Source organism: Anas platyrhynchos, chromosome 14 (assembly GCF_047663525.1).
Source record: "Anas platyrhynchos isolate ZD024472 breed Pekin duck chromosome 14, IASCAAS_PekinDuck_T2T, whole genome shotgun sequence".
In the NCBI taxonomy this organism is placed as follows: domain Eukaryota; kingdom Metazoa; phylum Chordata; class Aves; order Anseriformes; family Anatidae; genus Anas; species Anas platyrhynchos.
In genome coordinates, this window is record NC_092600.1 from 7,946,851 (window position 1) to 7,964,052 (window position 17,202).

The 17,202-nt window shown below is 38.0% G+C and overlaps 1 protein-coding gene across 2 annotated transcripts in view; it reads right to left on the bottom strand.

Annotated features, from left to right (window-relative positions):
- The window catches only part of CLINT1 (clathrin interactor 1), a 48,457-nt gene that overhangs the window by 21,172 nt on the left and 10,083 nt on the right, over positions 1–17,202 (bottom strand). For both annotated transcript variants that reach the window (XM_027468599.3, XM_038186251.2), the window contains exons 2-4: positions 2,409–2,513; positions 1,671–1,767; positions 99–207 (exon numbers count right to left, since the gene is read on the bottom strand). In XM_027468599.3, the coding sequence (XP_027324400.1) occupies positions 99–207; positions 1,671–1,767; positions 2,409–2,513 (311 nt within the window). The remainder of the gene's footprint in view (positions 1–98; positions 208–1,670; positions 1,768–2,408; positions 2,514–17,202) is intronic.

The following is a 17,202-nucleotide window of genomic DNA, read 5'->3' on the forward strand; positions in this document are numbered from 1 at the left end:
ACATTCTAATTAGACTGGGGAAGCTTCTAAGCTGGTTCAGGTGACTGACAACTCCAACTACTGTTTTAATTTGCTTATAAGATTTTTCTATTGCTCACCTACAAAGTGGTAATTTTCCAGGGATCGCAAATCATAAATGTGTTCTCTGGCACTTGTAACAACACGCTCTGATCCATTCCTTATGAGGTAAGCTAGGAGCAGCAAAGACTATAAAAATACAAAGCACCTTATGATTGCATGAACAAAAGCTCTACCTTTTTTAAAAAAAGCAATAGAAAACCAAACCTGCCCCCACACCCCCAAATTAAGTAATAAGACTCTCCCCTCTTAAATAATGCTTATTTTATGGGTTCACCTATGAAAAAATATCCCCCCACAATGCTCAATCCACAATGCTCTTCAGGACATCAGAACTGCATTTTGTAAACTGTAATTTGTTGTTACCAAATGACAAGTAGTTGCCTTCATCAACTACTAATTGTTTTAAAACACAGCAGCAGAAGCTTAAGAGAACAAATTAACTGTGTGAAATGACACATTTTCTTTTGCCTCTCTTGTTCACTATTTCTGTCAGTTTTTACCAAAAAGCAACTCCTACAAAAATAAGAAGCCTTATGCAGGTTGCAATGGATATACAAAACTGCATTTCAGGACAAATATTAGCAAGTTAACAATATAAATGAAGTTTAAATAGTACTTTAATTGCGGTTTTTTAAATTTAGGCTTTCTATCTGGAAAAAAAATAACGCACTTTATCCAAAGTAGTGCCTTTTACAGCTAAAATCATTATATTTCAACCTATCACAACCTGATAAGCAATTCCACACAGTCTTTATAACATTAAGTAGTTATGTGCGATAGCATTAAATATTAATTTATATTGTACTTCAGGGAAAACAATTACTATGAATACAAAACATCAAGCACCTGTGAAAAGCACAAGCCATGCCTTAGAATTAATTCTGTCTTGTTACAACTTTGGCATCAACAAAATAAGCTAGTCTAATACATCAATTCTAAAAAATGAGGTTATATTTGCATAATTCAGTGAACATTCAACACCACTTTAAGTGCAGCGTGATTATCTTAAGCAAAAAGTTTCCATACCATGCTAATTAGCCAAAGACAAGAAAAATGCAAATGATTTTCAGTTTTAGTTCCAAAATGCAAGTAGGACATAACACACTCATATGACAAGATCTGCAAGAAAATTTGGTCCACTCAAAGCAAAACCACAATTTTTAGAATCAGTATTTGTCATAAAATTAAGATTAGTTTCTGATCTTATTTCAGCTATTCTTCAGCTCCTTCAAAAACTGTCATCTACTTCTCTTGGAGCACTCAACAACACATTTGGGTAGATTAAAAATGCGAATGCTACTCCGGTATGAGAATATCAGCAAAATATAATTGCTCTATTAAGCAGCATCTGAGAAAATTTCTAAAATCAGATATGTTTTTCCTTATACAGTACTTGAAAGACATCTTTGATTTCAGTAAGATCATTAAGGAAGGAGTTAGGAAAGAAATTATAGGCTGCTAGTGGAAAAGGTGATCTAGCAGTATCTAAACAAGATACTATATCAGAACATTATACTAGCATCAAGCATTACATTCTTTGTAGAACAATACGAAGTCCTACACACTTCTAAGTTCATGTAAATACACACCTTATAAACTCTCCTCCAGTTCTTTTTATTGTCTTTCAGCATTCGAGTCCAAAGCATGTTCATAAGTTCTGGAAACTGTTCGTACATAAAGGTAGCCCTACAAAAATTAAACAAAAGGAATAAAGAAATTTTATTCTTGGTGGCTTGCCATAATAGCTTGTTAAGACTCAGGACTGACAGTAGATGGCAGGCTTGATCTAAACCCATTCAAGTTTGACAGCATTACAAGCAAAAAAACTACCCCTGTTTGTTACTCATATAGAAGTAGTTTACATACCAGCACTACAACAGAAAAATACTCTTGAGAGAGTCTGAGACAGTAAAAGAACTTATGTTCTGAAGAAAAACACCTTAACCACAGCAACTGGTCAAACATGACTTCCAAACTCATTTTGGCAGAAAAAAATATAAAAAAGGAGAATGACTTGTTTTTTAGAGCATCACAGAAAAAGCAGCATGAAAATAAACATCCTAAAAAAAAAAAACAGACATGGTGAGAGAATTACGAGGCTACATACTTAAAGAATTTCAAAAATACTTTGATTACATTTTCTGCTTGACAGTTTCCAATATGTTGTGAAGCATTTAAAAAAATGATTTTTTTTTAAAGACTTTATTTACAGCAACTTTTCCAGCGTTATCAGTCAGCATAACGCAGAGTTGATTTAGCAGCAAATTACACTTTCCTCTATAAAATGTACCTTTCTTTCTTTATCACTGACTCAAATTATCACTTACTTGGCAATCTCTCCCATGAGTTGCCCCGAAGGTCCCCATGGATCGTCATTGGTTGCTTCTCGAACCTTAGACTCTATTTCTGAATAATTCATAACCACATTGGTGCTGCAAAGGAAGAAAAAAAATTAACACACACAAAGATTAGCATCAAAACTGAGAAATACATGAAAACTTAATAATGACACTAGTGGGTACCTTAATGAGATACCTCTACAGGGTGGGAAAGAAAACATCTTTAGTGCAGAAGTTACCCTGAGGACACTATACAACACATTTATGTTATCTTTAAGGTTTTAATATTCCATTAGTCTTCGAGAATACAGATGAGAAACTATGGATTACATTACAGCTAGATTCAGTCCAGTAAAAATGGCTTTTGGTCAAATGAAAATCCAAATAGAACTACTACAGTCAAAGCTGATAGCCTCCCTGACTAGAGATGGTTCACTTGCAGCTTTGTACGATGTGTTTATCTGCAAGAAGCTGAGTTAGACTCAGTCAACTGCATTTTTTTTTTGAATGATGAACACTGTGAGACACTCAAAAATATCAGTACCAAACAGGTGTTATTAAAAATACTACCACTAAAGAAACCAACAACACAGCACCCCATGCTTCAAAAGTCTAAAGCAAGGAAAATAAAATTCACTAGAAAGCGTGTTTTCTAGCTTAAAGTTATTCAAGGGAAAATAAAGGAAGAAAGTCTGCAGAGCACCCAGTGTTATGATTAAAGCAATGCAAATACTACAAGGAGATCAAGCAACCCCTGAGTTCACAAAAATATATTTTTAAAAACTGCTTTCTGTTTGTAAACGTAATACAAAATTGAAATACAACTTAGAATCATGTCTTTGTTTTTTTTAATGAATCTTGAGATTGTAAGTGGCAACGTTCAGCTATGATCCAGCAACATCCCCTGTGCCCCTAAAAGTGTCAAAATATATTCAATATCACAGTGACTTTCCCTGTATGTTGAAGTGAGTGAACAGGCCCCACGCATTTGCCTAAAATGTCATTCAAACAGAGAGCATTTGAGAAACAGCACTCCAGCTATGGGATAATCTATCAACATAAGTGAATCCTCGTTCACACGTATTTGGCACTGTGAAATAACACATGATAGTAATGAAGCTTCCAAAAGGAAACCTAGTAGCCTCTTTTTCTTGCATCCTTTGCAGCGTATCTGAAATAAGTTCCAAATTGCATGTTTACACCTATTGAATCAAAATTTTAAAATTTAGTTAATTGTTAAAGCACATCATGCAACTGGTTTCAGAAGCTAAAAATGCTGCAAGATGACTTTATAGCATAGTCTGCATATTGAGCAGTCAAACTGATTAACCGTAGCAGGAATAAAATGATTTTATAGTATTACGTTGAGAAGGTATTCGTTACTTACGAACTCCTCTGAACCTGAAGGGACTAGAAGAAAAAAAAAATGAAGATGCTTAACAGTCATCCCTCTGTCCTTGTAGGAGTTGGCCCATTTAATTTTATTTGGCGTAAAGACAGCCAAGGTTTGGAACAGGGAGCAGAAACAAGAATGAGATCCCCTAAGTCCAGAAGGGGACACAGAAGGTAATTGTTAAAACAGAATAAAATTCCTGGACTCAGTCTTGGATTCTCAGCATGAGAATTCCTGCTGTCAGATTCTGATGTATGATTTTATTCAACTTCGTGTCTAAAGAGAATGTAAGCTACATGACTGAATAAATAATCAACAAGCTAACAGAACCCATCTATACTTAAAAAAGCATGCAGGAAAACAGCAGTAGGTATGGACAACAGCAATTAGGGGTTTTACAAATTCATTTATGGTAAACGTGCCTCAAGCTTCTGGTTTTGACATTTTCTTTACCATCCACACAAACGTGAACTAATACCACCTTTATTTCCCATACGCATGGAACTTTAAAAAGATTTAAAAAACAAACAAACAAAGCAACACAACGGCAAAGCCACAGGCTTCAGAGCTGCGTGGCTTTCAGCACACTGGTTCCCTTGTCCAAAGCGAGGAAAAAAGGTTCTGTTTGTTTTTATAACCCCTCCTTAAGCGCTTGTTTGAGACTTGATGGGGAGCTGGGGGTGGGTGGGAGAGCATAAAGTTAAGCATTTCCTTCATTTCGTAGAGTAAAGCATTAATGCTGGAAAATGCATGAAAGATACAAACTTATGTAAAAAAAAAAAAAAAGCCAGCATTAGCTATGGAAGTGCTCAGTGCTGCACGGCTAAAGCGGCATCAGGGTTTAGAGGGGGAATGGAAGGGGAAATTAAGTCATGCCAAAAAAAAGAAAAAAGTGCAGTTAAAACCAACTAAATAGGGAAATAAACTCCTAAAGCCATTCTGCAGTGAAGTTATTGTTCTCAGCAACTAGGAGAAAACTTTTTTATAAATGTCACGATGAGATGTAAGAGGCACAAAGCATTCCAAAACAAAGCATCTTTAAGCCACATTTAATTCAGCAACAAATGTAAACTTCAAGAAGGAAAAAAAAGAGTTGTATAGTTTGGCATCGTTCCAGGTCACTTAAAAATAACCACTTCTAAAAAGGTGGAAATATAGTTTTATTCTTCCTTTCCCATGTTTTCTATGGCCCTCATTCCATGCCCTACCCATGATTCCTGTGACCTTTGCAACAAAAAAATAATTTATGTCCAGATGTGAAGGGAAAAAGTGACTAGCTTGATTGCCAAGACTTCCTGTGATTGATATAAATTTAATATCGGAGGACACTTTCAGACACCAGGGGGGGCTCGCTGATTAGTTTATACTGGGCAGCTTCCAGGGAATTGTGCTGGATTGCATGGACCCAGCCTGCTTCACAAGCAGATGGATGGATATACAACAGGCAGAAGAGACAGGAGCATTGTGGCTGTCAGTGTTTCAAACACCCTACAAGGCTACACTCGGATTTACCCCGAAGTGTTAATTGAGGCACAACTGGACTCTTGTACCAAACACATTTACAAAACTGTTAATGTGGACAAAGATACTGAATGCATGAAGTGGAGTTTGAGAGTTACATCCAAAATAAAGACCATCAAATAAATAAGTGTGTTGACATTAATGTTACAAGCTGGTGCATTCTTTTCTGCTTGTGTTATATTTAAGTCTAATCCATATATTTAATTATTATGGTTGTGTGCTATATTTAAACCTAAACCACAGAGTGGTGTCAGCCGATAATTTTTACTCTCTATTATTTCAGTGTTGCTTCTTACAAAGAAGCAACACTGAAAAGCCAAGAGTACTGTCACATCTCAATGAAACAAGTGTGGTGATGGCGACCAAAGTGTTAAAGTTTCTTACATGAGAACAATCAACTTTAAAGGTTTATATCTACAAATGATTGAATGATTGTAACAGTGAATAGGTAACACAAGTCTGAGACTGAAGGCCTCCACGGGAATAAATGCACAATGCCAGTGAAAAGCCAGTGGAGAAAAGCCATAAATTTTTGATCATCTGACTGCATCAGAGAGTAAGATACGCTTCTTCAAAGAAATAGACAAATATATTTGAAAGTTTTGCATGTGTTTTATACACTTTTAACATACTTTAAAACTGAAGACATACCACAGATAACACATTAAAAAAAATACTTTGCACAAGTTTTGCCTGCATTTCCCAAAGGAAAACCTCTCAAAGGATTCAAAAGCTTGCTAAATGACTCCAAATTTTGTTTTCTAAATGACTCCGAATTTTGTTTTAAGTTACACTGTGAGATTTGCAAATGGAGATAAAACTGTCATCTCCTGATCCAGGTCTATCCTATAGTATGCTAAAAATAGGGGAAAAAAGCAAGGAGAAAAGAAAGGGTTGTGACGTTTGAGACAAAGTTTTGCACATACTTCAAACGTATAATTTGAGACAAAAATAAAGCTTAATTGATGTTAGGGATGGTAAGCTGACAAGCAAGAAGAACAAGAAATTCTGTAGTAAACCTCAAAACTAAGGAGAATAGAGAAACTAATGAGGTCCATCAAAAATAAGTATCTGCTGCTTCAACCTTTACACTTGCAAGGGTCTGAAAAGCACTTCAGCTTTTTGTCCTAAAACAATAAAAAAACTACAGGCCTGGGATTATCCTCTGGGCAATATTCGTTGACACACGTAAATGAAATATAGCTTCAGGATGCCCTGCTCGACCACAAAGCCTCACAGAGGGAAGGGACACTCCCCAGGATGACAGACAAAAGGTGTATACTGTAAGTGGATTTCCCCCTTGTGATATCAATGGATAAGGAACATAACCCATGATATGGGCATAAACTCCAGTAAGTGTTTAAGTGTATCTGCGGAAAACTTTATGCTTGATTTCAACATAATCCAGTGTAAAGCTCCAGTACCTGTATTTGGTACTCTGTGAAGGCTTCTCACCTTACAAAGTCATATAGGAAACAACTGATGAATGCTCCGAGGGACAGTATTGCAAGGAAGAAGTGTACTCTACTTTTAGTAAGGTATCAGCACTTCTTCCGTGTTTTTGCATGAAATGCCACAAAATAAATGCTAAAAACCAAAGTTTTCTTTTCCCATACGAAGAGAAAAAAATCTTTATCAACAGGAAGGCAAAATCATTGTTTATTTTTTAAATAAAAATACAACCAAAACATTATGAATTCAGGGTTTGTTCCAAAGTAGAGTTCTTTCCTTGTTCAGAGAACAAACGCCTTGTGGCTCTACAGATGCATGTACAGTAACTGAGGACAGCTCAGTTAGGTGAGATTGTATTTGTACAGTATGTTATAAGTGATGCTAACTAGTAACAGCTTCTGATTGGAAATTTTGTTGTGCCTGAAATTGTTGTTATTCCACATCAGTAATTGCTGATTCCACACCAAAAAGACTGTCTCTCTATTTCATACCCCTTGAATAAAGAACGCTTTGTAAATATGTGGAAATACGAGGCTCTGAACACAGTCACTAATAAGTAGAAGCCGCCTCAGGAGTGGGGACAAATTCAAGCCTGAAAAGTTAGATGCAGAGAATCAAATCTGTTTTCTCACCTAAGCTACACTTTAAAATTAACCACCAAACCACAACATTAACCCTCAAGATAACAAACATTTTATAACAATGCTGTCTATACACTTTCAGCAAGTCCTGCTGAAGAATGAATGCACTACTATTTTTGTCTTCATTCACTTGATTCAACATCTCGGTTAGGAATTACATGCAAAAAGCTCAGTGCCCAGTCTTCGCAAAACGGCTCCATACAGTTAGGTATTTCCATCCCCAGCATTTCCTGTATCTTCCAGAGATTTTTTCCATGGTCAGCATCATTCTGTTCCCCTCATCACCCTGCCAATACATTCAAGCGCATGGAATCACAGCTCATGAAGGAAGCTTACAATTCACTGCTAGATTCTGGAAGTTACGTTCTTTTGAACAAGATAATCACATTCATCAGGATAGGAGTAGATAGCTACATCTTGCAGAATTTCAGAGCTCCAAATGACACCTAAATTAAAGTTTAACATTCAACGCTCAAGGAGCATCAGTCTTAAACATGCAGGAATCTTTAAATAGCGTTTGCATAGGAAACCTGTAATAGAGAAAACAAGGAGCATCATGAGAAAAGAAGGTATTTATATATAATGTGTAATGAAGGAGCAGTATATCCATCCATTTAGAATGGAACTTACTTTAATACATATTAAGGAATCAGAAAGCCTTACAGATCTTAGTCAATGTTTCTGTCTCAAACTTAAAAGCCTTGAATATGCCCTGGGGCGAGAGTCAGACCACTCCATTAAAAGCTCCATTAGGATTAGAGTTGCTATTGATGTGGGTGGTGTCACCGAGGACAAGTACAATTCTGGACATCGGATCCACAGAAGATTTGTGAAATGCCATGTCTAATCTCATGAAAACTAAGATAAACAGAAGTCACAGAGAGGCTATATTACAACAGTTTCTTTATAGTGATGATAAAGGTATTGGATTGGACAGGGTAAGGCTAATTAGAAACACTTCTCAAACCTCTGGGAAGCTGCCCACTGTGCTGGGGGACCCAGCAGCAGGAACAAGAAACCTGGTTACACAGTTAAAATTTTTTTTCAATGTATATTTCAAACCAATTACAATATCATGTATACATGGGACTCCTATGTGCATAATATTATGCCTTTAACTATTACTCCAAGGACATCACTGGATTATGGACCTTCTGTTTTCCTTTTTTAATTTTACAACTGGGAACACTAAAATACTAAAAGCTGAGATGAAAAACTTTCTCCATTTTACCACCATTAACAGTTTCCAGTGAGACACCATTCTGCAAATGTGTGTTTAAAGCCTAAACATGGAAGAAAACAATTCCTGCACACACACATATGCCTATCATACATACGGTTTGAACACTAATGCTATTCAAACAGAACAGCAACACTAAAGAACCTACATCTTTTAAAGAAAAATTTGTCTCTTGGAGGTAAAGTGTCTGGATGAACAGAGGGCAACACAAGCTGTTGCTGTACAGCACTACCTAATGTGGTAACAAAGCCTTGCAAGAAACAAGTTTTAACCTTGAATTATTCCCGTGCCAAACCAAACACCACATAATTTGTTCTTTAAAGAACACTGTTTAGCAGCATTGGCCTTTTAATAGGCAGTCTCATACAACAACACTTTAATCTCAGTATTTCTGTAATTTTGTTAGCAGCTTCCGTATTTTTAAGTCTTCTGCAGGTTTCCTGTAACTTCTCTAGTGAGTAAAGCATGGTGAACTTCAGGTTTGGTCCACAGCAGACCAGGCTGACTCCAAATAAAAGCTGCTCACTTCACTTGGTGACATAGCAAATGAGAATATTACAGTAACAGTTTCTGAAATCTACATTCCCAAACCCACTAAGAATACATTTAAATAGCTCTATGCTATCCTTCTTGGATTTAAAAATAAGTACATTGCACTGCCCATTCAAAACAGATGTCATTTGAAAATTAAATAGTTAAGAAATCCTTAAATTACAGTAAGGAATGTTTGCTTTGAATCTGATTCATTTGGGGTATGTTCATTTTTAGTAAGTGACCCAGCTGTGTCATCTCCATCTAAATATTGCCATGATTTTTATGGTGTGGTACATAAGAGGAGGAGTACTTTCTCACCCGGATGGTTTATTACAAGCATGGTGGTGATTTCAACATAAGCCTCTGAACAAAGCCAGCAGTAACTCATGTCTGGAGAACAAGCTGATGCTCTGCTGCTACAGCTGAAGTGCTGCCTTTGTCTTCAGCAGCTTATTTCCTCCTAACCTGTTGGGTTGTCTGTTCCACTTTCAGCTGAAAGGCTAGCAGGCTTCCACTACAAGACCAGATAAGGACCCACTGGCTGTTGTTCATCTAATAGAAGGTGCTTATTTTGGTAACACTACCCAAAGAGAAGAGCAGCAATTTATTTTCAGATTTCCCATGGAACTGTACAGGGGCTGAAAACTTAATGCAAATATATATATTTAAATACTATTATATATACACATTTATAACAGCTTAGCTTTTAGGTGCTTCAGACAGCAGCATCCATATTGTGTTTTTTTTTGTTTGTTTGTTTTTTAAAAGGATGCACTATGAAAGTAATATGAGCAAAGTGAGCATTAAAAATTCAAAGAGATGAGGCGAATCCCTAGTAATATTTTCACAATACTCAGTTACCTTGTAAAACCCCATCCACAGGCACAGAGGCATTTAAGAGGCAGCCTTTGGAAGGAAGGGAACATACCTTCTTATCCCCATCCAGCCTTCACCTGTGAGTCACGCATCTAAACTATTTTTAGTATCTAGATTAAGAGGTTCCTGTACAGTAGAAGTAGAAATTCATGAAAAGCTTTCTAAGAATGTTAAAAAAGTTATTTTGGTATTAATTGATCCAGTCTTAAAGCACGTTCTTAAGTTAACTTCAACTACTTAGAATACACAGTAAAATAAGAGACCATAAAAACTCATCTGAGTAAGTCCTCCCCACACCCAGGTGTGGGAATCTTGGCATTTATTAAATTGTGAATTAGTTCCAAGAAGCATTTTCATTTTTCAATTTAAAAATATTATTGAATACTTATCCATCTGGGCATAAAAACACTTTTAGTAGAACATCTGAATTGGTAATACTAAAAAGGTGATCCTCACAGCACTGCCTCCCAAACCACTAGGGGCCAGCACACCATGCAGGGAGCACCCCGTAAAAAGGCAGACTGCATTAACTAAGTTTCTGCTAGCATCTCTTCCAAACTCTGACAAATTAAAGTTGATTGCCGATCCAAACTTGGGTTTCAAGAAACTTTCAGTATTTACAGCAAACTGAAACAGAAAGATGCATTTCAGCACCAGAGTTCATGGGCTTTGACCTGTTCACTACGTCCCTGCATCAGAAAGCTCAATATGCACACAGAGGGCAGAAGACAAGACGTTTATCCACCTCTTTTCCAACACAGCTTAATGGACGTTCTGCAGTTTATGTACCTAGTGTTACTAACAATTATTCAGAGAAAAAGATATTAAGTAATCTCAAAATAAAGATGGCACTGCCCTTTCCCTCAGTGAATTTGGATAGTAAATCTCAACCAGCATCTCCGTCTCTGCTTGGTGAAGACGAACTAAAAAACATGCAATGAACTTAACGCATTTTCATTTTGCTCCTGTCAGTAATGTCACTTTTGTTATAAAACATGCAGCTTAGATTTAGAGCCTTACAGATGAAACATATGGATAACAAATATGAAGGCAGCAGTCCACACTCAACGAAGAAACAGATGGGCACCCATCTGCTGAAATGCCTGGTGAAATACCTCAGGTTACACAGAGGTAACAGCTCGACATTAGATGATACTTGACCATTTAAGTTACTTTTTAAACCACTCCTCTGAAGCATTCCAAATATGACACCAGACAGTTCAGTACATGAATACTGGATATTATTACAGACCTTCAACACAAGCTGCAATTATGCTCTTTCTGACCACCGATACCATCTTCATTACGCTACAGTAGGATCTAAAATACATTTCCAGCTTTTCAAGTTAAGTTTCATAATTTATGTGGCAGATGTTCAAGGCGAACTGCACAGAAAGAGATAAGCCAAGAAAAACATCCTGATGGCCACAAGTGAATTACGACTTGTGGGAGGAAGGAACTATAAAGCTATTTCCTGTGCCTTACAACTTCTAATCACAAAAGAGTACCAAGTAAACAAGATAACCCAAATCCACCACACATACACACTTCCAAAAAAAGACAGTGACTTTAAGAATTAAATTGAATCCTGTTAGAGAACTCGGAAGCTTTGTCAGTTACAGAAACGACCATCACACATTGCTGAAGCACCCTGCAGAAGGTACCCAATTACAGCTTGCTGTATTCTTTATTTATTTATTTTTTAAAAAACAGATGTTGGAAACATGAGGCAACCAAGTATGTGGTAGTTTTAAAGTGTATTTGTAAAGTCTCCCCAGAGCCTTTCCTTCTCCAGGCTGAACAACACCAGCTCCCTCAGCCTGTGTCCATAGGAGCGATGTCCAGCCTCTGAGCATCCTTATGGCCCTCCTCTGGACACACTAATAAATCCAGAAGCTCTCTGAGGATAGTCCAGTTGTAGTTGCATTCAAAAAGCAGCAACAGTAAACCTTGGAACTTCAAGCCGCTCATGTACCTCAGACTTCCTCTGCTTGACCCTAACAAACTTGAGTGACCTTCGGATGGAGGAGAAAGAAGGGATAAAGAGTAAAAGCAAAACTACCAGTAACTTCCTATGACCCTCCCCAAATGTCTTACGTTAAGTAGAGGTCATTACACAACCATTTGCCTCCTACTTCCAAAAAAAAATTATTTATTTTCAGTGTCAAAAGAGCTGTGTACCACTACTGTTTTAATATGGCCCCCAAAAGATACAGCTTTTGATAAGCCCAACTTCACCAGGAAAGCTTCTGCAGTTCTGAGCTGTTCACAACTGCTCACGTGAAACGTGTTCACCAAAGAATTCCTATTAAGAGTCCTCTGACACCATGAAGAACATACAACAGTTATTAGCTTACAGTAAGCAAAGTGGTCAAGGAAAACTCTTGCAGCTAGACATACTTGAGATACATTAGCTTAAGAGTTACAGTCAAAAGTTTTCACCATGAAAAGCAGGGAATACTGCCTGGTAATTTCTACACCTCTCAATGATGCAGAGCTGTTTAGTATTGCCAATCACACTGACTTCTAAATAATCCAAGCTTTCCTTACTTAAAGAACTAAACTTGGTTTGAGTATCTGTCAACTTACAGAATATTTGGTGTGGACAGAAGAATACATGTGCAATAATGCAGACTTCAATGTTGCCAAAAACCAGCCCCTACTCCCCCCGTAGGACCATGCTTAACGAACCTCGTAGTTTCAGATATTCCCTTCATTGCAGGCTGAGTACCATTAAAATACTGCCCTAATTCCAAAATTTATTGCAAATTAAGTATTACTCTAAACACAAGCTAGGTATTCCACTAGGGAGGGCCAATTAAAATTTAAACAGTGCCATTAAAGCTTCCAACACACACTGCTCATTCTCTGCTGCTATATATAATCACTTTGGCACTGCAACAACGCATGCACCCCTGTATTTTTGCCATACGAACCTAAGCCAACAGCAAGCACCTGTTGAATGCTCTTCTCATCTCAGCTCCCCTGGCAAGGAGCAGGTGAGTTTGCCAGACCTGAGCCCGGCTCTGAGAGTATTCTCCTTGCTGCCTCCAGCCTGCCCCAGAGCCCTGCCTTCTGCCAAATCCTCTCCCTTCCCCTTAGGCTTGAGGCAATTGGAGACAGGAGTCAGGACATGACAAGGGCATCCCACCTACACATAAACCACATGCTGCCAACTCACCCTGCTTTTACAACACTGGTTACACTGTCCCTGACACCCAGACTAGATCTGAATGGCTTGTGGTTCCCTTCTGCCATCACCTATAGAGCTATAACTTCGTACTGCTTTGTACTTCACCTGTGATGTAGCAAAGTATTAATGTTGTATTAGAAAGCCTGAGATACACACCTCACAAACTGGAAGCATGGTCTAAGCAGCCGGTAAAGCAACTAAACAAGAACACCTGCAGCTAGTGTTTTAATACAGCCTTGTGTCCTGGAAGATGTCTTAAGACATAAGATGCACTGCACTTTCTGGACTGGAAGACAGGGAAGGAGGTGGCAACAGTTTATACAAAGTTATCAAATTACAGGCTAATAAGCAGTTTTCTTTCAATTATTCATGTCTTTCAGTTAAATTTTCTATGCAGAAGATATTCAGTAGCAGAGGAAGAGATTAGTCTCAACTGTCTTGATCTTTGTTTCTCTAAAATGACTCACATTATCATTTACTGATCTTATTTCTAAAATAGTCCGGAATTAATTCTATAGTTGGCGGTGTTTCCAAAAAAACAACAATAAACAAACCGCAACATCCAATTTCAGACCTTTTTTGATGAAAATAAAACCGGGAACTGAATGCGTATGTCACTACAAAATTGCTTATCAGCTTCTCTTCTCAAAACTGGTTCCTTACAGTCTGCTGCTTACTCACCACTTGAGGCTGAAAGCAAGAATTGTGCTGTGAAGTGGAGCGCTACAGGACCTGCCACACTCAATAGCTCGATGTAGCTGCAGCATTTCCTTTCACATCCAATACTGAAATCCAATCCCAAACAGACCATTACATTTGTCAGAACTTAAGGGTGACGCCGACCTGAAGTAAGACTCCATGCAGTATGTCTGGATCCAAGAACTTTTTTTCTTGACTCCACCACAGGCAGAGGAACACAATCAAAGCCAATTACACTCACATTTCAGTATCTCCAGGAGTATCTCCCTTTTTCTAGGAAGGAAGCTCTTAAAAATCTAAGCCTTTCCCTGTACCTCATGTTGCTAACACATAAGAACAAGAAATTCAACATCTTAAGACTTACAGAGGAATTAAGACTTCACTGTCTCCCAGTGAGCACTTCATACTTTAACCTAAGCAGGGCTGTGCAAGGGCAACCTGGTCAGTATCCTAATCCCCAAGACTGTCAAAAGATGCCCATTATAATGTGTAAAACTGTAGAGGAAATACGCAGTAATAATTCTGCTGAATACACTGCCAGCCTCCAACAGTTTATAGCGAGCAGGAAAACCCCATTAATTTTTGCCCCAACGTTTTTGCCTTCTTCCAGTCTTCCTTCAGCATGTAGTAGCCTAAAGGCTTTCTCAGACTTGCATCCAATTTGCTTTGAATTAGGTTGAATGCCTCTTTGCAAACTTGCTCACATGCCTCAGTTGTGGTTTTACATGGGAATGATCAGCAGCTCTGCACTTCAGTCTTTCCTCAAGTGGACAATGTTTCAGCTTCCTAGAACACATTTTTTGCTATTCATTATTTCCTTGATCCTTCTCTTTAGCAATGCTGTTTCTTTTGTAGCATCTTTGATAAGCAGTAACCATCCTGCCAACTATGAGCCACCTACACAATCTTTATATCCGTATCAGCTGCAAGGACTCCATTCTTAGGAACACCTTGAAAGCTTAGTGTTTGTTGTTTGTTTGTTTTGAAACTGAATAAAATGGAAGAGTGCTTTCTAACAACTCAAAAAATAGACAACTTATGTTTTAATCATTCTTTTGCTCATGAAGAGACTTAAGTAAACTATGCTCGTTATTGCAGAGTGGCTCTGTTAGTAATAACATGAACCAGAACTAACATGTTTCAGGATCGAGTCCAGGCTTACTGCTTTTGTCTTGCCAACTAGCTGATTGATAAACCTGTCGCCAATCACCTAAATATGCACCGTTCTCAACATAAGATATTCTTGCTCTGCACTCACACTGTTAGTCCCAAAATTTCAGTTTCAAAGGAGCTCTGACTGGTTGACACAGCTTGTTAATTTGATCTGGAAAAGTTTCTTCAGCACGTTGTTCGTTCATTCAGCCTTGCTTATTTTGTGCTTGGCCTAGAACAGAGGGCTAACTGCTAACCACACAGTTTTAAAATGGGACACTGACAGGAAGTCTTATCCAAAAATTTCTGAAAGGCAAATAGTCAAGATTTACCACCTTATTCTTCAGTTTCCTGAACTCTTTTAGGAGACAAATACCCTTCGCATCAGATGCCCACCTCTTACCTTACGCTCATAAGAACTATTTTTTCCCCTTCACCAGCTTGAGGCCCTCCTCTTATGAAATTAAGCCAGTTGGCATCTCCTGATCAAGTTAATTTAGCATAATTATAACAGGTTCTGCTGACAACCAGAGCTGGCAATCAGCAGTTTCCCCAGAATTTCCCCTCTAATACCTTATTACATGGAGCAAGCACGTCATATATAGCCAAAAGCACATCAAAATAGTTCAACTGACACGAGAATTATAGGTGAGGCTCACAGCACACAAAACACTAACAAGATATTAGAGAAGAGTTGCACAATGCACCTTGTCACTCATGCTTCTTCCACTGGCAGAAGCACTGAAATGATTTTTTTCCAAAACCTGAGTGGTGGGACACACAGGCCTGTTCTATAAAAGGGGACCGAGAAGATATTCTAATCGATCTCCATTTCAGTGCTCTATAAGGACAGCTCTTACCACTCCAGGAAGCCAAGTTGGGCTCTGAGAACAGCCGAGGTTGGACAGGAGCTCATGATCCCCCAGGGCAGCCATCCTGCCCAGGCAGGGACAGCAGGAACAGGTTGCCCAGGGCCTTCTCCTCTCAGGTTCTGAAATACACCAAAGATGGAAACTCCACACTCTTCATGACACCTGCTCCATCCAGGATTTGGCAACCCTCACAGTAAAAAATAATTTTAAAAAGCATTTTCTTGCACATAGGAATTTCATTTGTTTTAGTTTGTGCCTGTTACCTCTTATCCTGTCAGGTTTTATGATTATTTTCTGTGTCTTGTAGGATTCTATAGCTTGGCACCTATTTTATTTTGCCATTCCATTTTCCTGTGAAGGCAGGTTACAAAGCAAAAAACCTTCTGTTATTGCATTAAGCAGCTGGACAAAGGAACTTAACCCATAAGGAAACAGTGGCTAATAGCTAACGGCTGAGTGCCCTTCTACAGCTATTCCCTGCAGGACATCCAAAATGAAATGGGCAGCAGCAATGAGAACACACCATCCAGAATAAGTGAAATATTAAGAAGTCAGTGTTCTAGTATTAGCATTCAGTATTTCATTAAAATTTTCAAATTAGCATCTCACATTACATAAAAAGGGAAGCTTGGCAAACTAAAATCCCACAAATTCACAAACATGCGTTTTTACCCAAAGCAAATGTTCTTTTGTGGAATGAGTATGGCAAATTACAGACAAATTAACTTTCAAAATGCCAAGCCATGCTTATTTGTGGAGGATAATAGTGTTTCCTCTCCTTTCATAGGTATCATTTGTTAAACTGGTTCCTCCAGGAGATCAAATAACTCTTATATCCTAAAAAGGTAACAAGAGCCGTTTCTTTTGCCTTGAAGCTCCAGTTTCTAGTCCCTGCCCATATCCAGATGATAACTTCAAATTGAACAAGCTACTTGCAACAAACCAACTTCACTATGGTTCAATACAGGAACAATTTATTCAACTCACTAATAGTAAGATTACAAGATCATAAAATTCTAGTATCTGCAGTTACATACTTAAGTTACAGTTATTTTAATTAAAAAAAGCCATACACTGGCAGTTTAAAGGCTAAGAGAACCCACTTTCTAATTAGAAATCTATTAGCACTAAGTCTTCAAGCTGTCTCAAGAAACACAAACATCAATTTGGTAGCAAGGAGAGAGAAGTTACATCCCAGCAGTCAAATCA